Raw genomic sequence first — 23,809 nt, 5'->3', positions numbered from 1 at the left:
TTTCTTGACTTCGTTTATAAAGTGTGTATTTTTCCTAATGTATATTCATAGCATTATGGATGCATTGTAAGTACAGTCCTCAGTCAATCATCTCTGTTTAAGAAAACAGCCACAAACATGCTTTTGAAAGAAAGAAAGAAAACAGGATACATTAAATTATGTCTTGATGAAAATTTTGGTTCATTTGTTCAATTTACAGATTTAGTTTTAGCATTCTGTTTTTAATATCATTATGGGAGTTACCAGACAATTCCTTAGGCATTTTAGTTAAGCCTGGAAAATACAAATACCTGTAGGTGCAACAAATGATCTCAGAATGATCTTAGAAAATCCAGAAAAATTGGAAGGCATGACATAAGATAAAATGTATCAGAAACTTGAATACCTTAGATCGTGATTCCTGCAGACCTCAGTTTACACTAGCAAAACAACATAAATTTTTTATTGATATACCTTTTCTATAGTTGCTATAGCGTGAAGAATGAGTAAGCAATTTTGCACGTCTTTGTCTATGGTTAAGCTGACTAGTATGTTTGGAGATGTTTGTGGGAAAGATAGGGGGCTATACCTGCCCTCATTTACAACTGGAAATCTAGAGTAGGTATTTATCAGTTACTGGACAGATTACTGTTGTACAGTTTTACGAAGTAATATTTTTTAATGAGAAGAAAAACATTTTCTGGAAAATTGATAACATTGCATGGCTGACAACTTTGCTCTTTTCTAAACAACTAACAGCACAAACGTTTACTAAGGCGTGACAGTAAAGAATCGTCAAAATATCTGCTTAGTAAGAAAAAAATTGTAGTTTTTCTAATTACTGTAAGATATTTTCTTAAATTATAGAAGTTTAGTTAGGACTTTTCTCTTTATTTGTGTTGCATTCTGATAATAAAGCAGGTTCTTCCCCCTTCCTTCATTCTTACTTCTTTCCTCCAAAAAAGTTCAAAACTCAGAAATGGTAAGTATTTGCTCCTCATAATGTAGAATGCAGCAGTGTCAGTGTTGGAAGGCTTTTAAAATCGTGTAAGATGTTTAAAAGGATGTCCACATTAAAGAAAAAAATAAAATAAAAAAATAAATAAAAAAGAAAAGAACAAAAAGCCATTTTCCCACTTTACTTGGGTAACTACTGTAATTTTAGAAAAAACAGTTCCCGGGAATATTAAGAATTAGCGAATTTGTGGTATCCTTATAGTGTGTCTAAAGTAATTCAAAATTGATACATGCAGAGGAATTACAAAAGTCTAAAGGAAAAAAATGTTTCTATTCCATAGTGTCTCACCTGCAGTATGATGCATACACATAGGAGTTCATCAGCAGTTGTGCACCTGCTATTGGTCAAAGCTGTCTTGCCAGATTTGGCTTAGATGTGAATGGGAGCTGGTGATCAGCATGTTGATCAGGTTACCTCTTTTTTCCTGTTCACTCATCTGGTGTATCGTGAGGAGAGGCAGCTTAAACAGCAGAATATGTTGAGAGATTCAGTAGTAATATCAGATTTCTTCTTTCTACTGGGTTTTTATCCAACTAAGCAAGTGCTGGTTCCTCGGTAAGACGAGTAGTCAGCACAAGCCTGGGCTGTTTTTAGCTCACTACAAACATCTCTTTCTGTCTTGAGTATTCTGATTACTTTAGGATTCAGGTAGCTTCGTCAACACCAGAATATCAACATCCTTTGACTCAAGAGTAACAATGTGAATTCTTGTCAATAATGTAAAGAAAAGAAAGCACAAGAGAATCAACCTAAATAAAATCCTTTATTAATTACTTGTACAAAAAATAGAACTTAACTCAGACTTCAACCAGCTGTTCAGCAGCAGCTGCGGAACTAATTTAAACCATTGAAGATTTCAAATTGCATCAGCCGTATCACATCCAAAAGCGAGTACAAGGAACATCACGCTTAGCATACAAATTAAAATGCCTTAGGTGGTTCACTAAAATGCTTTAGGCCAAATGACTTCCATCTCCCAAGACTCCCTCTGAAGTTCATCATACTATGTCATAATCTCTTTATATGGAAAATTCCCAGAATGCACACGTACTTGGTGCATATTAAAGGTATTTAATATCAGTAATTTGTAGAAATCTACACATCAAACATTTTCTGAAGTGTTGGTGCACTTGCTAAGTACGCCATCAGTTAACGTTTGATTTTAAAACAACAATAAAAAAAATTAAAACATCTTTCCAAATAACTGACAGTATTACGTTCCAAATTCTAGCTCAACTTTCTACTATAATATGTGCCTGTTTTGGTGGCACTTTCTAAAATGCAAAAAATCAATAGATTTTCTAGTTTCCATGTAGTCAAAATTATGAAAAGTAGAGTTGAGTAGACATTGGTCTACGCACGGCATGTCTGCATTTTTTCCTTCTTATACCATAGGTATGTAGACTGTCTTAAATATTGACTATAACTGAAAAAAGTACTAATAGGGATTAATAAGATGTGGCTTCCTGATCAGTCACTATCAGTGGAAGTAAAGAATAATTACATTAAAAATATGTTCCAAGACTTTGTTTAAAACTTTGTTTTTGCCTTTGTTTTCTATGTGCTAATTACATACATTAGGATTAATCAGGAACAACATTTTTTGAATGTGTAGAAGAAAAACTAACTTTACAATTTGCAAACCCTAAACCTTTCCTGTAAGATTTGTGATTTGCTGTAGAGTGAATTTGTCTCTGTAATCTCTTTACTTGCTTACTTAGAAAGGTTTTGCAGATCTCTCAAAAGTAGTCTTATCCACATAACGTGGTATTTGGCTCTCATTATCTTTATTTTGATTGCATTATTTCCTCACGTGAAAGTAGTTTAGGAAATCTTATATAAATGATATTACAGGAATTGGCTGATGATGACGTGCACTTTTGATGGCTGAATCACTCAGCAGTTTTCTCTACTTACTGTACTGTATCTTTTGTGACTGTCTTAGGTAAAATTTTTAGTCGGCTCTACTGTAAGTTACCTTCCTGAGTGGGTGAGATAACTGTGTGCTTGATTACTGAGTACTAGCCTTGGGCAGTCACAAAGTATGAAATTTACCAAAAACAATGCAGGATTTTATATTTGGGATGGTGTAATCTTGGATGTAGGTCTAGTCTGTGGGATGAGCGGCTGCAGTGCAGCCCTGCGGAAAGAGATCTGGCCATTTGGAGCGATGGAAAGCTCAGTGAGTCATCAGTGTGCCTTGGCAGACAAAAGGACCAGCAGCATCCTGGATTGAGTTAAGCGCAGTATAGTTAGCTGATCAAAATAAATAATTATTCCATTATGCTCAGTGTTGGTGCAGCCTCACCCCAAGCACTGTGTGTAGTTTGGGGCTCCGCAGTATAAGAAGGGTATAAAAATACTAGGCAGTGCCCAAAGAAGGGCATGAATACAGTGAAACAACTAGGTGATGATGTGACTTACAAGGAACAGTTAAAAATACTTGGTTTGTTCAGCTTACAGAAGAGATATCTGAGGGTGACGTGACCTCACTAGTGCCTATGGAGTACAAGGGCAAGTGCTGATCTCTCTGGTGACAGCGACAGGACCTGAGGGAACAGCAGGGAGCTGTGTCAGAAGAGTCAGGTTGGCATTAGGAATAGGTTCTTTAGTAAGACTGTGATACGCACCTATCCAAAATTCTGCAACCTGTAAAATTAAGTGATGTTGCATCTCATACTAGTTGTCATGAATGTAGAATATTTGGATAATTTATGTCAATTCAAGACCATAAAATGTTTTTTTCCTTATGCTTTTCTTTACCTTAATAAAGATGCTGATGTATTTTCTTAATGTAAAAAAAATTTTAAAAAGTAATTTGAATTTTATGAAGGTGGTAACAGAAATAGTTTCTTTGTACATACAAAATGAAGTTAAGTATGATAGCATTTTCTAAAAGCTTCTGTAATTAGAAGCCCATCAATCTAAATTTTTGTTTTACAAGAGAAGTAAGCGCTTACTATAGGATGAAACATTAGCTAGTTAATTATCATGGAAATGTATATAATGCTGTTTCCAGAGCGAACTATAGGATGTGAATTATTTTCTTCATCATTGATGTGTACAGTACTTCTCCCACAGTTATTTCAGTTTAATGTGCAAAATGGAGATCAAGGTATCAAGTTTGGCTTATTAAGGACTACTTTTGCTTTAGCCGTGTGAATCACCCTGAGTTTCAAAACTTTCAACTGCGTATTTTACACTTAATTTCTTTTATGCATGAAATTAAAGCATCAACTATGCTGTTTACTTGCTCTTATGATTACAAAAGATATAAGCAACATACAGCAGCTACTAGCCCCACTAGAGAGAAACAAATGTACTCTAAAAGAGTTTTAAATGTTGTTTTGAGCAGACAGCTTGTTCCACCTTTATAAAAAAAAAAAAAAAAAAAAAAAAAAAAAAAAAAAATCCTTTCTGTTCACTGAGTTGTTACACAATGAGATTGCAAGGGTGGTTTGCAAGGAGATTATTAAAATGTTTTCCTAAGTGGAAAGTTTAAAAGGAGGTGATAAATATTTGTATTTTTCCTTATTAGGGAGTATTCTATCAAAAGAGACAGAAAAGGATTTTCTTACTCAGGCTGTTGTTCATTTTTGTTTTGAGATGACTTACCATGAATGGCTTAGCTAGCCTAACTGAAGATAACTTATTGAAGATGGTCCTTTACTGCTAACCAGTGTAGTTCTTGCCATATTACTGAACAAACAACAAGCTATAAAGTTCTATCCTTTGGTTCCTTGTTACTGGTGGGGGAAAAAAATTCACTCTGAGAATAGTTGAATCAAGAAGTGTAATCTCTCTGTGATTAATTTCAAAATCAGGAAGCTTGTTGGTATGGAATATTCTAGATTCATCCTGAGCATGCCATTTTTATTTCACAACAAGAGTTTGTTTTTGTTAGAAAGACTCATCTACTTTTATTTGCTAGGGATCTTCCCAAATCATCTTCTCTCACGATTGACCTTAGGCTTAAATAACATCATTGACTAAATAAGGCCTCGTATGTAAGGCTTAACTTGTCTATTAGAGTGGTAATATGACCTTTTCAATTCTGGCCAATATGAAGATCATCTAGAATCATAAATCACAGAATTCTGAAGTGTGATATCGGAAGCATAGAAAATAGAGGGGAAAAAAAATTGAGAAAAAAATTGCTAGATTATAGTGATATTTTGTTATAGGTAATTTGTTATGTCAGGAGAATTGTTCTAGTGCTGCTTAAAAATGAAGTGCATGATGGTACAGGTTAATAAAAATTGCTGTTCAATCTAGTCGCTTTGTCTGATGGATCTTGTAACTACTAGTTGAGCTTATATTAGTGGCTGCAGGTTGTGACTTTACATTTAATTGCAAGTTAGTGTGGTGTTCAAATGCAGAACTAGATAAAATTTGACCCAAGGCTGTGCATAAAGGTCAGTCCTTTGTATTTGCGTGTGATGAGAATGTACTGTTGCCTAATAAGTATTTAGGAGGCAGAGGTGGTTAACATAAAAGCTTACAGGTTCAAAAAGGAAGATACTGATGCATATGTTGGATAGGCAAAGCTAATCAGAATTTGTATTTCTACATTTATAGATAGTTTTGTTTGAAAAATTATGATTCAATATTAAGTAGTACAGCCATCCTTATGGTATGATAAGCAGTGGTGATTTCAGACCAACGAAACAATGAAATTACTTGGCCAAACTGGAGAGATTTATCTCAAGTGAACCATGACAGAAAAACTGAACTTAGCATAATTAATGTGCTCTGAAGAAAGACTCTGAGAATGTTCACAACTCTTCGTCAAGCTGTTATTGTATGCAAGGAAAGTTTTGTCTGGTACCTGTGGCTGTATATATTGAATATCTTCACAAGCAGTGTTTTGGTATTTGAGGGTTTTGATTTAAAAATGTATAACACTCTTTCATCCAGACAAGGGCTAGGATTTGCTTGGTGCTATACAAAAAAAGGAATACAATACCTTCTGTGATACAAAGAACTTTCCTTGATCAGTAACTGGACAGGCTGCAGGTGAACAGGCAAAGGAAAAGGAGATTTTGAGAGGTGTGAGGAGGAGTAAATTTTCCTGAATATAGAAGAGGAAAAAGATGTAACAAACAGATGTGGGTACTTTGCATGCTTATGGTCACTGAACCAATCTTTTTCTGTTTGATTGATTTGTTAGCACTTGATATTTTTTACTTTTGTGGGGGGTTTTTTGTTTGTTTTTGGTTTTATTTATTTATTTATTTATTGTTAAACACAGAGCATTTGCCTGAATTATCTTTGCTTAGGTTAGTCCTTCAGTTGCTTTTATTTAATGTGTAAATATTTACTTATTCCTTATCATAGGAATATAGTACTGGAAGGAATTGAAGCCATTGAATCCATTTGCATTTGAAGTTTAGAATGAAAGAATTCTAAAGCTAGCTATATCTTTTTCCTTGCTAGCTTCTACCATCCATTTGTCTAGCAATTTGAAACTTATTTCAGCTTTTCAGCTTAAATGTATTTATGTATTACATTTTTTTTCTTGTGTACCAACACTGTGACCCATCAATGTATTTGTAAGGAATAATTCTACTCCCCCTCAGGTATGGCTTTGTTGGAATAAACAATCCGACTTTGTGATCAAATTCAATAGCAGGAATGCAGTTTCAAAGAATTTGAAAGACTAAATACAAATTTATCTTTTTTTCATATATATGCATTTTAAACCATACACTACAGTTTACTTCTATAGAAAAAAAAAAGATTCAATTAGAATGATGTAGTCTTGCACATGACACTTCCTTACAGTTCTCAGACAAAAATCAGAAAGTCTTTGGGTGAAATATACTCATAGAATAACCCTAGTTTGAGGGGACCCAGAAGTATTACCAGGTTCAAATCCTAGCTCCATGCAGGATCACCCAAAAAACAAACCATATTTCTTGCCGAAACGTTTTTTGAGCTCTAATAGGCTTGGTGCATTGAATACTACCTGTGCAAACTCTTGCAGGACTGAACGACTCTTTCAGAGAAGTGATAAAGCCTCTAAAAACCATACCCTCAATTTTCCACTTGCAGGTAGAATTTAAGTGACCTAATAGAGCCTGAAAGTGGTGCACTGTCATTTATTTAGCTGCCTGTGTTCTTCCAACAAATGTTTCAAAATGCTGTAATTTTTTTTCCTATGGGAGTCTTAGCTCCATGGCAACCGTATCCAGTTTAACTCTTACGGAATCCTGTGACCATAGAGGAAACACTCCCTCTTATCTAATGATTAGATCTATTTCTGTCCCTTCTTAGCTATATGCTTTTCCTTTGTACCTCTTCCTCTAAGCAAGGTTTTTGTCAAGTATAAATATAATTGACCCTCCGATATACGATGTCATTAATTCAGAATAATTCTTCATGTTTTCCTCCTGAGCAAGCAGAAGAAAACATTGTAAGGACAAAGGAATGTTAAGATGATGACTCAAGTGCAGTCTCATAATGTGCAGGAACAGTACTATTGCCACCTTTGAAGTTCAGGACACCAGTAACATACTGTGATGAGTACGAAAATATTCTTGCATGAAGTGATGTTGAAATAATTCCAACCTTTAGAAAAGGAACAGTACTGTGGCAAAAATAATCCATAGTATAGCAGATTTTGAAGGTGGAAGATGACATTATGAAATTCATTCTAAGCAGAAGTCTCACATTCAGAAAAAATTACAAGAGAATAAAGATTTTACAATAATAAATAGACACGATATTTGCATGCAGTTTTACACCCTAATAGATGAAAAACAAAATAACTTCTTTTACTTTACTTAGCATGAAGCTTCCGAAAGAACACTTCAAGAGAATTTATATTTTCCGATATGAGTGGTAATTTTTAGAGTGTAAGAGAATGGGGACAGTAGGGGGGAACAAGTGACTGATTTTGAAAATGTTATAAATGTATGCAAAACAATGTACTATGAAAAAAATCAGAACAACAATTCTATTATCATTATCAAAGCTTAGAATTAGCAAGCTGTCATCTCTGGGGGGGGGAGCTCACAAGAAAGACTGGTGGCAGAGCAGCCCTGCAGAAAGGAATCTTGAGGGACTGATCCCCAGCAGGTTGAATGTGAGCCAGAAGCGTGCCCTGGCAGCCAAGGTGCAAACTGCTCCTTGTGGTGCGTTACGCACAGCACAGCCAACTGGTCAGAAGAGGTGATTCTCCCACTATGTTTAGTGTGGTGCAGCTTCACCTTGAATATTGTGTTCTCTACAACTTACTAAGGATGGGATGGATGCAGACTATTTAATGGTAATGACACTAACTCTATAGACATGATGTGACCTTTCTGGCAGGGTGCAGCAAGTATTTCACTTTTCTTTTTATCACTATTGGTAATTAAAATGGCTTACCTATAAGTTTTCAATATACTTTGAGAAATTAAATGTCCAAAAATTAGTAGTAGTCATTTGATTAAACTGTACCTTTAATGATGCATAGGCCCATGTCCAGGCAGCTTTTGAAGATCAACAAGGAGTAGACTCCACAGTCTCTGGACGTCAGCCTCTTGCCAGTTCTCTGTCACACATACAATGAATAGATGTTTCCTAATGTTCCAGGTTGTGCCATCACATCTTGTCATGGAAATGGTGGTAGTGTTTTGTGGAAAATAGTTTTCAAAATGTAGACTTTTTTTTTTATCAGATATCGCTTGAGATGAATACTTTTCTTTTTTTAAGATCTCATAAATCTACAGAGAAGTAATCACGTAGGACAGCTAATATGGTTGCAATTTTTAGTCTTTTCCATGAATGAAAGTACGAAAAGGTTAATGTATTTCATTCGCTTAATATTAAAAGTGTCTTGTTTTTTTAACTTGAGTATTCATTATTTTAATTATTGGTCCTATATACTTCTTGTACATCTGTCTGCTGTGTTTATAATTCAATTGTTACTTGACTTCTTGTGCCTGTGAAGGAAATACTATTCCAAGCAATTAGCTTAGGCTTGTCCTTAGGGTTTTATCAGAGCAATCGCACTCACAAATCTCATCTTGCTAAAGGTCTGTAAAGATAATGCCTACTACGGTGATCTGAACTTTCTGTTTTTGCTTTTTCCCATCTGGAATGTATTGACTGAGAGCATGAGTAGTCAGCCTTTAACAGATAACTGAAAAGTGAAGAAGGCTGCTTCTAGCCGTGTGCTTAATCCCAACATGTTTAAGCACGCTGTGCTTTAAAGTACTTGACAGAAGAGGAGGTGGGAAGAGCTCTAAACAGCTGTAAGCATAATTCTAGTTTTCCTGGTGCATTCCTATAAAAAAAACATGTCTCTTACAAGATATTCACTTATTTACTAAATAATCAAATAAAGCTGAAAGGTTTTTTTCTTTTTTTATCTATCCTTCTGTCTCATATTTCTGCATATATGTTTTATTTTTTTTGCTGAAGAGAAAAAAAGAAATGATGAAGAGATCTTTAAGCGCCCAAATATATATATATATATATATGCATGCTGGTAAAAACTGGCTGTGTATATGTGAAGACAAAATTTTAACAAGGTTGCACTTTGCCTTTTTATTGTGGATTTAGAATAGCTTTTGGTGAATGTTCAAAAACATTTTGGAATACAGAGTGCATTATTTACTGACTGCTGAGAAGGAAGAATAAGGGTAATGCAGCTTGCTGGCATTACATCAGATAACTTCTGCTTTGCTAATATCGTTGTAATATCTTCTGTAACTCTAGGCAAAATAGGCAGATAATTTTGGTATGTGTGGATTTTTATTTTATTTTTATTTAACACTTTAAATATCCAGCCAGTTATAAGCCATGGTTACATTCTTGGCTGCCAAGAGGGACAGGACTATTACCACTTGCAAGTAATTTCTCTTATTGTTGATTTTACAGCGAGCACTTTGTGTTGTAAGTAATGTTAGAATAATACATTAGTAGTTTTGTTGATTAGGAATAAGCAGAGTGGTCCTGAAAATACCGTTTAGAAGATTTAAAGGAGACATGTAGAAAAGATTTTTTATTTATTTTTTTTTTTTTGAAAGCTACGCTCAATTCATTCTACTGATACTGAACAATTGTACTTATGCAGGAATCACAGTGAATCTTGCAGCTATATTGTCTGACGCCATCTTTACTCATCTTCAACCTCCTGGTTTGTTTAGTTCTGAGGAGTTAAAATGAGATGGTGATGTGATATGAAGCTTAAAAAAAAAAAAAAAAAAAAAAAGTTTCAGCAGAGCAAGGAAATTCATTGATCCAGGCCAAGGTGTGAAAAGAAGCAAGTACCACGTTTTTCATCAGGGCAGAGGTGATGCCAGGTGCATTAGTTTGAAAAGATTTTCTCCATGCTGCTGTTTTGTGATGATTTACGTCATTTGTCATCTACTTTGAGCTTGTTTGTGTTTGCTGCTATGTTCTTTCTATGTAACTTATCAAAACAGGTGATTTTTTTGTGTGCTCTAATTTTTATCCTCTCATTACTCTCACTGAATTGCTCTATGGCTGATATTTTTAAGCATACTACTCTTTGCATGGAATAGAAGGCATAAAAATAGAAAATCAGGAAAATACGCATAGTAAAATACTGTGTGCAAGGGTATATAAAAACACAGCAGCTGTAGAGGCTGTCATTTTCATATCTTTATCATCCTAGATTTAGTAACATCTCAGTGTTGCAAACATGAGTCACAAAGGATAGATTGCTCACCAATAACCATACTAGCCACTTTAGTGCTTGTTTATTTCCAAGCATTTGAGCTTGTCTGGTCTCAACTGTACTAGAGCTTTTCCTTACAGACCGTCTAGCTTCAGACACTTGATTTTGTACTGATTTTTTTTTTTGAACTGTTTTATCTAAGTTATAGTAAGTGTTCTGCTGTGCGTTTCTTTGCTAGGTTTCCTGATGTTAATCTCAAACAAGACTGGTAGCACAAATGACAGAACATAATTATTTCCTAAAAACTATATATGAGAGACACTACTTTTTTACAGCTGCCTTTCTCTTAAGAGTGGTGGAGTTAGGAGTAGACTGAACAAAATGAAAAAGGAGAGAGATTTTTCCTTTCCTGAACCATTGAACTTGGTGGAACGGGAAGTTTCTATTAGTGTGGTGCATTAGTAACTTGGAAATAGCATGCAGCTGAGAGACTACCTTTTAGGTAGCAACTTGTGAAAGGAATACTTCTAAGTGGTGCAACAACCAAGGCCTCACTGAGAAAAGAAAAAAAAAAAAAACTTTGTCAGTGGTTAGATTTGCAATCAGTCAAAAAGTAAATGACATAGATAAATAAACAAGATAAACAGGTACAAAATGGACAGAAAGAACTTGTTTATATTTCTGTGTTTAAGCCGTTTGGTCTTCCTTCATCTCTTTATTTTTCTTTCTATGTAATTATTACTTGAAATCTCAGGTTTTAAGAAGATAAGTTTATTTGTCTGTATGTGTGTAAATATTTGTGTTTTTCATATATCTGTTTATAAATATATAGATCAAATATTTATATAAGTTTACATATTTATTTAGGTACTTAAGTATATCTATAGAGAGAGAGATAAGAGAAGTGCAACTGAGGTCATCTACATGAACTTGTGCAAAGTGATTGATTTTTTCCAGTATGACATTCTTGTCTCTAGAGACATGGATTTTAATGAGTGTTCTGCTCCATGGATAAGAAATTTGCTGGGTGAAGTATGTCGATCATATGCTGCGTGCTGTAAATCCTGTAGCTTTTCCTACTGTATGAAGTGTTTTTCAAGGACTGCAACTGTTCTAACTAGTGTTCAGCATAATATAGAGTCTCCTTTAAGTCATTTCTTTCCACAAGTAGCACTGAATCTTTTTCCTTTAGTTCTTAAAACAAGAACTAATACTGATGTTTTGATCTTACTCTTAGAGTAGGTTGAATCTTATCTAGAACTGTTCATAATTGCTGAGAAGTTGGACAGAAATAATATGGAGGCTGTACAGTAAATTCAGGGAAGCCTCATGTGTAAGAAATAAGAAAGATGTTGCAGAGTAATATAGGCAGGAATGTATTTTGCTGCAGGGAATGTGGTCTAAATCTTAAGGGTTTATCATGGCTTCAAGACTGTATCCAACTCCTGGTTGGGAAGCTTTAATTGACTACAAATCTTCACCTTTCTTGGATATCAGCAGCAACTCTAAATATTTGGAAAAGTCATCCCGGTCTGTTTACTTTTTCCCTTGAGAAACAGTCATTTGAGTCTTGAATTAGACACAGTCTATTAACCAAAATGCTAACCAGTGTTCCTGCGTTGAAAAGACAAAGAAGTTTAACTTGCATGGACTAATGTTTATGCTTTCCCTGAAAGTAATTTCTGGCATAACTTAGACCCAATAAAACTTGTCCTAAATAAATATCTCAGTAGAATTCTATACCACTTTTTGTTAAGAAACTGCATGCTTAGCAAATCTAGATCCGATTGACTGATATGCCATGTCTTTGAATGTCATGTGAAATTTTTTGGTGTATGTTTACTCTTAAGGTAGAATCGAGTAGAAAATAATCAAGTAGAAAATGCATGCAGAATAATGTTTCCAGTCTCACTTGACTGGGATATGGCAATTAATGCACATGGGCTTTTTAGGAAGGAGAAACAAGGAGGAAAAGAGGGGAAGCAGCCTGTTATGAGACTGAGCAGTGGGAATGCATGGTGCTGTGCTTTTGAACAGGGGTGAGCCAGTTCTATTTATGGGTTAGGATTAATGGACCAACTGAGGTGTGTGGTAATGTAGTGGTGTGTCTTACAGACTGCCTGATTAGGAAGAGGAGAGGTTGTTCAGAGGACTCACAAGATGAAACCTTTAGATTGTAGGCCATGACTTTTCCTGAAGACCTACTACTGCCGGAAATGCAACATAATAAGGCACAAGCAATTCAGGAGGTTTCTGAAGTTTGTTGATTACATGGATAATAGATGAGTTAGTGGCAGGAGGTGCTCTGCTGAACCTGATACTTTCCTGTGAGGAATTACTAGTCAGGAGCTTGGAAGCCGGTGATAGCCTTGATTGCTGTTACCATGAGATAGTGGAACTGAGGATTCTGAGAGGAGGGAAGAGACAAAAGCAGGATCACAATCCTGGGATTGTCTCTGTGCAGGTCCTTCTTGGAAGAATATACCAGAGAACTGGTTGATTTTTAGAGGAGTGTATCTTCCATTAGTAGGATCAAACCATTTCCAATGTGCAAAATCTTGAGCAAAAATGACAGAAGACTTGCCTGGATGAAGAACAAGCTCCTGACAAAGCTTCAACAGAAGATAAAATAAAAGTGCAGGAGGTAGAAGCAGGAATAGGTGACTAGGGTGGGTGTCCAGGTGACTATTCAGGGATGTAGTTAGTGTAGCCAAAGCCTCTCTGGAGATTAATTTGTTGAGGGGCTGAAAGGGTGACGGGGAAGTTTCTTCAAATGAGTATCAGCAGCAAAAGGAAATCCAAGGAAACTGTGGACCCTGTGCTTTATGTCACCAAATCACTTGAAAAAAAGACTTAAAAAAAAGTCTTGTTTCTGGGTGCTTTCTTCCTCAGTCTTTACTGAAGATGTTCAAAACCTCACTGGTGATGTCCTTGAGTATCCATCACTTCTTGATTTTGCTTTGAACCCTAGATAGGATTAGACAGTCTCTGCATGTCACGTCCAATCTCAATATCATTTCATGTGATCATATGATAAAAATCTATGAAGTCCAAACTTAAGTTTTATCTCTCTTATTCACTAGCAAATGTAACGACTGATTTTGAGCCTTGTGAAGAGATTTGCACATGTGAACACTGATAACTCATTTTTTGGCATAGAAACAATGAAAAATACAGTCATACTGAGATTTCTTTAGAAATCAAGCCAATTACAAAATTAAATGCACTTCTCTTTGTCAGGTCAACCATCTAATTAATGAGGGAAAAGAATGTTCATTATGCTTTGTAACATCAGTTAGATAGACAGTGAGAAATATTTGTCTTAATTTTATGAAAAGTCATTCTATTCACATTAGTTACAGTCACTCTCAGTTATATATAATATACACTATATATATAGTGTATATTATACACTCTCAGTATAGATCCATTACAACAAGAGCATGGTTTACATAAAATGTCTGTGGCTAAAATGTAAAAATGTGTTTCTAATCTAATGAGTTTGTTGGAGAGCGCTGACTTAACTGTCATTCTTTTTAATGCTGCTATTGATTGCAGATTTCTGGTTATTGGAGCAGTGATAACCACAAGACATCTAGAAAATTATTGTCCAAGGGAGGCAGCCATGTAGATGTTTGTTGCTGTTTTTATTTTAATGAGTATATCTACAATGGCCATATGATTGGTGTATACTTTTTTGTGCCCTGTCCCAGCTAGAACTTTTCTTAATTATGACTGTACTGCTTTCTATAGTCTGTCTTGAGAAATACTTGCAAATACTTGGCGTGTGATGGATAGCAGGTGAACGAACTTTAATATTCACATTTTGTTTCTGTCATCTTTTCAATGATATTCTTTTGTTTTTCATATATTTTATAAAAAGGCTGGTAAAAATGTCTGTTCTTCAAATCCTGCTTCAAGGATTTCTTCTGGAATGTTACCTGCATCTGATGCTTTTTCTCTTTTAAACTGTAGCAAATGTAGAGGATTACCGAATATAGGGAATTTTTTCTTAAAATAGTCACTGTAAGTATCTGATACTTTGCTTCCTACATTTCTTCATGAACTGTGATGTTCAATAAGCATCTGAGATATTTACAGTTAATGTCTTAAAGATAAGTGATCATGTATACAGAACGTGCCATTTAAAGAATATGGCAAGTGCTGTGCATGCCCATTCTCATTTGAAATAGATATGACCTAAATGTTTGTTGCTATTGGTATATTTACTAATTCAGTAATGGTCATGCATTATGATTCCAAAAGGCTGATAGCTTCTATTTGGATTCCTTCTTAGTTTCAGGTACCAAGTTTTTTTAAATTGGTTCATATGTAATTGATACAAGGCAGTGGCTATTCCAGTAATGTTTCTGAGCATCTGTTACACAGAAAAAATGTATAAATGAAGCCACGAAGATTGAACTTAATATACCAGAATTTTCCTCATCTACATTCTAATTCCAGTTGCCAGCTAATTGCTGAAAAAGAAGTAAATTTATTGTAATGGACGTAAAAGTAATGGGAAAAGCAAGCAAAATATTATTGCATGAGTACATACATTTCTTGTATTCATGTTTTCTCTTCAGAAGAATGCTCCCTCCATTCAAAGGAACTAATACATCTTATTATTTCTTAATTCACTCATATAATGTTACATCGAAGGTCATGACTCTCAGAGGTGCAAAATATCCGAATCCCAAGACTATGATTAAGTAACACTGATGTAGTAAAGCAGGATACACACTTCTTTTCTGATAACACTTCATTGATCATCACTAAGCATACTGATTTTTTTTTTTTTAGTCAATTTGCCCTTTTAAGAATTAACATGTACTTAAAGTCATTTCATTTTTGAAAGCAGGGCAAGATTTAGTCTAATAGGAGAGGATATACTTCATTTTGCCAGGGATTTACATAAAGTCATTGATATGACTTGTATGACTGTTTAAGCTCTGTTAAAAAGCTGCCTTCCTTGCAGTATAAATTTGAAGAGGTAATTCTTAATATTTTGCACTTATCACTTATGACAGAAAATGCATAAATATTTTGGATGTCATTTACAGTGTTGCTACTCATTGTGGTTTACTGACACCGTCCCATGATTTTCCATGAAGAATTGAAAAAAATGTAGTCGTACAAATAAAAGGAAGACATCAAACTGTAAATACCTCATTGGCAAGCCTTTTTGAAATACTGAAAAATGAAGCAAAATGGTTAATAGTGAAATACTTTGTAGGACTCTTTGTATATTAGAACTAATGAAGAGGGGGGGTTTTATAGAAAAAAAAAAATTAGAGGGGAAAAAAAAGGTGTAGGAAACAGATAATGCACCACAATAGAAACTCAAGTTATTTCATACATATGTTTATCAACCTTGTTGTCCTTGCCTATCTGTAGTACCTGTTGGAGATGCTTGCAAATTTGCAAAGAATGGGTATACTTAACAAAATATAGAGCAATTATAGTGAAATTAGTCCAGAAGATATCCAAATAGTCCTTTTTTTTTTTCCTTAGGCAATGGCTCTCACATTCCATTTTCTAAAGCATTTCATTCAGAAATATTAACAGAAGTGTAAAGGTGTACATTTTAATTTTATTGGTGTCTGATGACTTGCTTATTCTGCTTTGCTGATGACCTGATATAAGATATGGAAGTATGTTCCAAAGTTGAGATCAGGCTTTGATCCAGCCACTGCTGACGGAGTAGACTGACAACCCCTGCTCTATTTTTAAAGTCTCCTGAGAACTGTCAGATGGCGTTTCATGAATTTCCATCAAATAACTGCTGTCATCATAAAGATCCATGTGTAGCGAACTGACTGCTTTTACTAGGGGGAATTTGTGCACTTACTGAGGGAGGACAGGCTTTTAAGTTTATAAAAAAGAAGTTAAAAACAACTGGTTACAAGTACTGGAAGTGTGCTGAGAATCCAGCTGCTCACTACTACCACTGGTTTAAGGTTTGTCCTGATGGCTGATTTTCATAATTTGCTTTCTGTTTTGTGATGACTTACAACACGACAGTCGTGCCTAAGTACCCCTTTATTATGTGACAGGCAAACACTGTGTGACTTACCACATAGCGTTTGCCAGACAGGTTGTATAGAGATGTTAAAAGCAAAGAAAAGCCCATAATATATTTATGTGACCTCCTCCTAATTCAACAGCTTGGCCATAATTTCTCTATTTTGGGACCAAAATATTTGTGTGGCATGCATTTCTTGGAGATCCTAAAGAAATGTTAATTATATTGCAGCAAAGCTGTATAAACATGGCAAGAATGAAAAATATCACATGGACTTTTTTGTTTCATAAACTTTGCTTGAGTGCTTGAGTTTAAGTACATTTTATTTCTAATATTAGTTTACATAGTAAGTAAATGATCAGTTACTGGGAAATAGATTTTCAATGCTGTAAGTGAATATTATCAAAAAGTGTCCTTCCAGCAGTTTGGCAAAATGTAACTGCTGTAACTTGTGAACAAAACTGAAAGTTCTGGAAACAGAAAACATCTGTTTTACTGATATGCTTGTGAGACAAAAAAGTGAATGACAGTGTGGAAAGTGTTTGAGAATTCTATTTTGAAGTACGCTTCTTCCACTTTTGAGGAAGCAAAGTTCTTCCTTTTTTTTCAATGTGTAACCTTTAAAGTAAAATTTAAAAATGGAGAAGTATGCAAAGCATGCCATTGGAAATATAGATATAACATCTAAATGGATATTTGGCTAATGCTAACACTAGCAGCAAAGGTGAAAAAACCCCAATATCGTATCATTAATTTTGAAACTGTGAATTGAACTCTGATAAGGACCATTAGAAAGAAATAGCCATGGAAGATTATAAAATTAGACTGTGGCATGTGGAAAATTTTCCACTATAATGTATTTTATAATGCTGCAGTGTGAGCCTGTTTAACCAGTTAAACAGGATGAAGTCTTACCAGTTCTCTAAACCATTTAAGAACAATCCAGGTGCTCAGCAGAAGTACATTTCAGTTTATGGCATTCTTCGTAAGTCAGTAGCATGCAAACATTCAGACAAAGCTTTACAAGAACAGGCAATTATGAATTATCAGTAGATATGAGATTAATTTAAGAATCGTAACTATTTCTTAGATGTTGTCTGTCAAAATCTGACCTTATTAAAGCTTTAAGCCCTTAATTGTTTTCCACTAGAAGGGAAATTATGGAACTATTAAAGACTTAACCTTGAAGACTTTTAAGTGAAAAATATTTCTTATGTTTCTTCTTTGCTACGTTTCATGTCAAATGCTTTGGTCTCTCTTTGTGCGTATGTGTATATCCTGTACATGAAAACTGAGTTGGACGCACTATTTTTTTTTCCCCCCAACTTCTTGAAGTCGTACGAAAACTGTTCAGAAGTGAAATATCTTTTAATCTCCCTTGTACCTAGTGAATGTGGAAACTGCTGAGCAAAAAGCTTTTTTAAGCCAGTGTCAACCCAGATACTGACCTCAGCTGTGGACTCTAACAAATATTCTAAAGCATGTTTGAGCATACAGTAGACAAGCAAGATTACATAAAGATTATGGGATGTTAGAAAAGCTGAGCTTTAAGAGACCTATATATTCCCTTACCAAAGAAAAGTCAGACCATACCCAGGTGACAGTACATCTACAGATGTTGATATAATCTGTTTTTTGAACAAACTCCATTCCCTACCCAGGGTCAGTTTTAACACTGATATCCTCATGCTTTTCTAATAACCAGCCTGTATCTTGCTACAGTCTTTTGTACTAGTAATTCTATCTTGCACATGAGAAACATAGTATTCTCTATGATGTTGGCATAGCTATTTATATGTTTATAAACTTTTTATCATACCCCTAATTATTTTTCTTTTATTTCATTAAACCACAGATTCACTGAGGTTGAATAGGACACTACAGCATGTTAGTCATTGTCCATTTACATTTTAAGCAGGGTACTCTATAACCAGTCTGTGCAACCTGCTCTACTGTTTGACTGTGCTCACATTCATATTTACTGATTATTTTTCTTTTAAGTGTGACTGTTGTCCTTATACCATATATGCTGATAACAGCCCCCAAAGCTGGCTTGGGTAAACAGTCCTGTTTTTCTTAGCTGCTCCTTTTATTAGTTAGTCCAAACAGTTGCACATGAAATTCTGGTTACCATGTCTTTTAAAAAACCCAAAATATTAGAATGGGAAAAGATTCAAGGAAAGGTCAGATGGGTGATTAGATGAGGAACAACTGTCTAGGCTAAGACTTTTCTGCCTGCGAAAGACAGGCTGTGTGTGACATGAAGATAATTTTCATCAACTATTGTGGTGCAGAAGCTTTCTGCTATTGAATGGAGCTAGTAGAAACTCCCCTCAAAACAAACAGGAATTCAGTTTTTCTATAGCTGAGTTGAGAAGGTTGTCAACTTGTATTCTATATAGAAGAAGGGGAAACTGAACAGGCAGAGTTCTGATGGAAGGACTAGCCACTTAATGTTCATAAGCCATACTTGGGGCTGAAAAATTTCCTGTCCTGAAAATGATGGTATTCATCCACCTTGAATTTAGGAGGAAGTTTTTCACGCAAAGGGTGGTGACACACTGGAACAGGTTGCCCAAGGAGGTTGTGGATGCCCCATCCCTGGAGGCATTCAAGGCCAGGCTCTGCACAGCCTGGTCTGGTGGTTGATGGCCCTGCCTGTGGCAGGGTGGCTGAAACTAGGTGATCACTGTGGTCCTTTTCCACCCAGGCCATTCTATGAATCCTAGGTAATTGCATAAAAATCATAAGCAGCATAATCTTGCCACCAGATTCCATTCCTTGAAGTTCTTGGCCCTAACAGGCGCAATGCAGTCTAGATTTTAGCAAAATTAAGTTGCTAACCTCTACCAAGTGTTACATTCCAGCAAGCATTTGTGCATTCCTCTATTGTAATTTCAGCCATGCCTCGCTCCCCCTGCTTAAGATTCTTCTAATTTAGTCAAGTTTAGGAGAGTTGGAGGTGAGTTTTTTGTTGTTTATTTTGTTTCTTTTTTTTTTTTTCTTTTTGTGTGTGTGTGTGCATGTTTTATTTTTTTCTGGGAGAAGAAAATCCAGATTCATATCCTAGGGGCAGCACTCTTGTTCAAGTTCCAACTTGAAAATAGCAAGAGTCTTTTGTCTCTCAAATAGAAGACTGAGATTATTTTTTAAAAGGGCCGAAGACTGTGTTTTCTATGTTGGATTTTTAGAAATGACAGAGAACCTATTTTTACAATAGCTATGCATTCTATCTTTTGCATTTTGGACTAAGTTCTGCAGAAAATGCAAGTGCTTGGAGACAACTTTGCAGTGAGACCATTGAACTTATGAAAGGAAGTGTTGGGCACTGATGAATTTTTCAACCCCATCTCCTGTAACAGTTGGAGCATTTTCAGCTCTGACTGTAACTCCTTATTTGGTGAGAAGAACGCAGCAGTTTTAGAAGGCAGTTTCTGGTGAATTATATGTGCTCTCCAAGATCATTCCTGAAAACAGGGAATGAATGCAGTCCCATGGAGAAAGTATTCTCTAGCTGGTGCTCGAATGTTAATCAGCATGTTTGCTTGCATCTGCCCTATGGTTTGTGATACAGTAAGGTGAATATGAGTAGGTTGTTTTCTATCAAGAGGGAAGATGGCTCTGCATTTCGATTGTGAGCAGTTTTTGCAATAGTGATCTCTAATCAGCAAGTGTAACAGTGTTGTGGTAGTCAGGGCTGTGAAGGGCATCAACTTGGTGTAGGATTGCTTTGAGGCTTGTTTGCTTTTTTTTTTTTTTTTTTAAAAAAAAAAAAAAAAAACCTTTTAAATAGTAATACACAATTCCTTATGGAAGAATATGTTATATATGGAGATATATATATAATATTATCAAATAAAAATTTTCCATGGTTGTAGAGAGCATACTTTTGAGCAGTTCCACAGTAGCTTTGTCTTTGAGTTAGTGGTTCATGTGCTCGAAGATTTATATGCAGCTGTGAGTAAAATATAAGAAAAATATGCATACTTCTTTTGCTAAGCAGCTACTTACTGGAATTTACAGGTTTTAACAACAAAGCTGATTGTGTTTCTGCAGGTGTTTTTAGTGTTATGTCAATGTTATGAGTTCATTTTAGTACTGAGTATGGTAGAGAACAGTAAATCTGTTGTTGAATTAGTAGGTAACAAATGAAATGTTTTTCTAGCAAAATTTGAATGTTTTATACAAAAATGTAGATGTGCAAGCATGTGTTTAAGATGTTGGTTTTGTACTACTTAATGTGACACAGAAGTTTGTTGAATGCAGCTTCTATACCAACTTAAACATGAGTGATTATAATTCTTAAATATTGGATATATATGCTACGTAAACAAAGAAGCAATTTCAGCAGCCATAAAAGTACCTTTATTCTCAAATCTAGAGTTAAAAAACTATTGAAATAAGCAGAAGCAAAGTCATGCCTGCAGTGCATCAATTCTTGATCACTGACTCATTTTGCCGCAAGTGAAGTCATTGATTTAATTAAAATCAATTTTATATGTTTTGGCTAATTACCACATGACAACACTCTAAATCTAAGTTTACCATTATTATAAAATCTGAGGAGAAAGGTGGCCTGAAACCTGAGATTAAATACTATCTGGTAATGAATCACTGAGCTGTGGCTCAATTAAAAAAATAAAGTTTTTTTTTTTTTTTTTTTTAATACTAATTATGTGGATTGCATGCTTCTTAACGCATTGCTGTTGAAGTGCGCCCTCAGTAAGTCTGCAGATGATACCAAGTTGGGAGGGAGTGTTGATCTGCATTACGGAGGGACCTGGATAGAATGGATCTATGGGCCAAGGTAAACTGTATGAGTTTCAATAGTGCCAAGCCCTGCATTCTGATCACAACAACCTCAAGCAAACATACATTTGTGGGGAAGAAGGGCTGGAAAGCTGCCTGATGGAAAGGGACTTTGGTGTACTGTATAATCAATGGATATTAAGATGTTATAATCACAAAAAAGAAAGAACAAGAGAGTTAGGCAAAGTAGACTAAGATAACAAGAGAGAATAAATGGAGGGCTTACCCATATGCTAGGCTCACCCACAAAAAACACCAGAAGAGGAGATCTCCAGACAAGATCCTTCCCCACTGGTAGCCAGCTCTTAAATAGGTCTAGGAGGGGTGCAGCCAGGCTCCACCCCTTCCAGCAGCACAGGTGAATTGCCTTCAGCTGTGCTCCTCTGGCTGACTCGTGGCTCACCTCAGGTGATCAATCAGAGGTTCAGGCCGTGACTCAGCAGTTCCCGTACAGTGTATTGATGGACAGTCAGCTGAATATGAGCCAGCAGTGTGCCCAGGTGTCCAAGTAGGCCAATGGCATCCTGGTCTGTGTCAGGAATGGTGTGGTGAGCAGGACTAGGGAGGTAATCCTGCCCCTGTACTCAGCACTGGTGAGACCCCACCTTGAGTACTGTGTTCAGTTTTGGGCATCTCTGTACTGAAAGGTCATTGAGATGCTGGAGCAGGTTTAGAGAAGGGCAACAAGGCTTGTTAAGGGCTTGAAAAAATCTGAAATTTCAGTAGGTACTACGTATACACAGTGTGTGGAATGAAGAATACGTAAGCATAGTAGATGAGGACAAGTACAGTTACAGCTATGCGTAAGTCAGTTAGTGTTGCCATTGGAAAGTGCAAATCTCAATTTTATTCTAATTCTTGGTATTTGTAAGTTCACATTTTAGTATTTTATTCTTTTCAGATTTGTGAAATATGTATCCTCTAAGGTTAATACAGGAACCAGCTGGTTAAAAATGATTTAAATGTTTTTATTTTACTCTTATATTATGTTCTGTTTTTTCTCCAAAAATATTTATACTTCTGATTCAACTTTGAAAAGTTCATTTAGAGAGAGAAGTAATGGTATATTATTTACTATGCTTGTTTTTCCAACTTATGGTGCTTATGAATGTTTTTTTTTACTTCTAAATTTGTAAGTTGAGAATTTCTGAGAATTACAGAAATTGTTGGAGAAATAGCAGAGAAAAAGAAAATTAATTGTTTGGGAATTACTTAAATAATTCTTCTTCCCTCCTAATTTACCACAGATGTTAGCTTTTTGATTTTTAATATATACCATTGATGAATTTCCATACATTACAGTTTAAAATGTCATTGACTAGTGTGCAGAGCTAATTAGGAGATGCTGTCAGTAACTGCTGATAGGTTAGTTTTAAGTGTGATAGTTATCTGTGTTAGTAGTAGCAGTAAGCAGGCAATGAACTGTCACCTAAAAGAAAGCCACATAACTTTTCCACGTGTCAGGACCAACACAAGTGAAAAAACTACTTTTGAATTTTTATTTTAAAGGGCACTTCACTTGATTCCTTTGGTGAAATTTATTTTGTCACTTCAGCCTTTTTTTCCAAGTGTTAGTAGTTGTTCTCTTGTCATAATATTTCAGTTGCATAATGGACTGGAAAAAGAAGTGCTGTTTTTAGAACATAATTGTTCAAGTGATCTCTTAGTTCGGGCGGCTGCTCTGTATCTGCTTTGACTATAATAATTGACACCAGTCATAGCATAGCTCGATAGGACACTCACGTATCATATTGCTCTTGTTTTGTCATCTTCCACCCCCTAAAAAATTTCTAAGGTAGTGTATTTTGGTGAACTCTTAAATATCTGTATAAAAATAATTTGTTTTACATGCTATTCTATGACTGGTCTTATTCTTGATTAGTGAACAGGCATTGGAAATTAAGGTGTATGTTTTATTTCTGTGTACACGTATGACACAGTTGAACACTGAAAATAATCTAACTCGACATGCTTGTATAAAGTTTAGTATCACATGTTAAGAGGTAAATAAGGGCTTGTCACATTGTATGTAGGTGTCTTGAGCATAGTATTATGTACTAGTTTGTAAAAGTTTGGTGTAATTGCAAGAACTAAACAATCAGGCTGTTGTACCTCACTTTTTCCACACTCGTCTTATTCTCGAAATATGCCTGAAACATTTTCTTATGAAAGAGAAACTTCTTATTCATTTCAGTAGTCGCATGAAAAACGGCACTTGGATCTTTGGCTGTTCGAGGTTTCAAAACTAAATGAGACTTCTGAAGTTCAGTTTGTGCATCAGAGGACATGCTGTGGTAACTAAAGAAATGATTTTTTCTTTTTTTTTTTTTTTTTTTTTTTTTTTTTT

The 23,809-nt window shown here is 35.3% G+C and overlaps 1 protein-coding gene across 1 annotated transcript in view; it reads left to right on the top strand.

The window, feature by feature from the left end:
• The first annotated feature begins 23,430 nt into the window (after positions 1 to 23,430).
• Positions 23,431 to 23,809, top strand: part of RYR3 (ryanodine receptor 3) — a 156,753-nt gene continuing 156,374 nt past the window's right edge. Inside the window, exon 1 of the mRNA XM_042813262.1 lies at positions 23,431 to 23,436. Within this exon, the coding sequence (XP_042669196.1) occupies positions 23,431 to 23,436 (6 nt within the window). The remainder of the gene's footprint in view (positions 23,437 to 23,809) is intronic.

This window comes from Centrocercus urophasianus, unplaced genomic scaffold, assembly GCF_019232065.1.
Source record: "Centrocercus urophasianus isolate 14NV4802_14NV808 unplaced genomic scaffold, USGS_Curo_1.0 seq_14, whole genome shotgun sequence".
In the NCBI taxonomy this organism is placed as follows: Eukaryota; Metazoa; Chordata; class Aves; order Galliformes; family Phasianidae; genus Centrocercus; species Centrocercus urophasianus.
The sequence above is the reverse complement of the archived record's forward strand: the minus strand, read 5'-3'. Positions and strand labels throughout refer to the sequence as shown.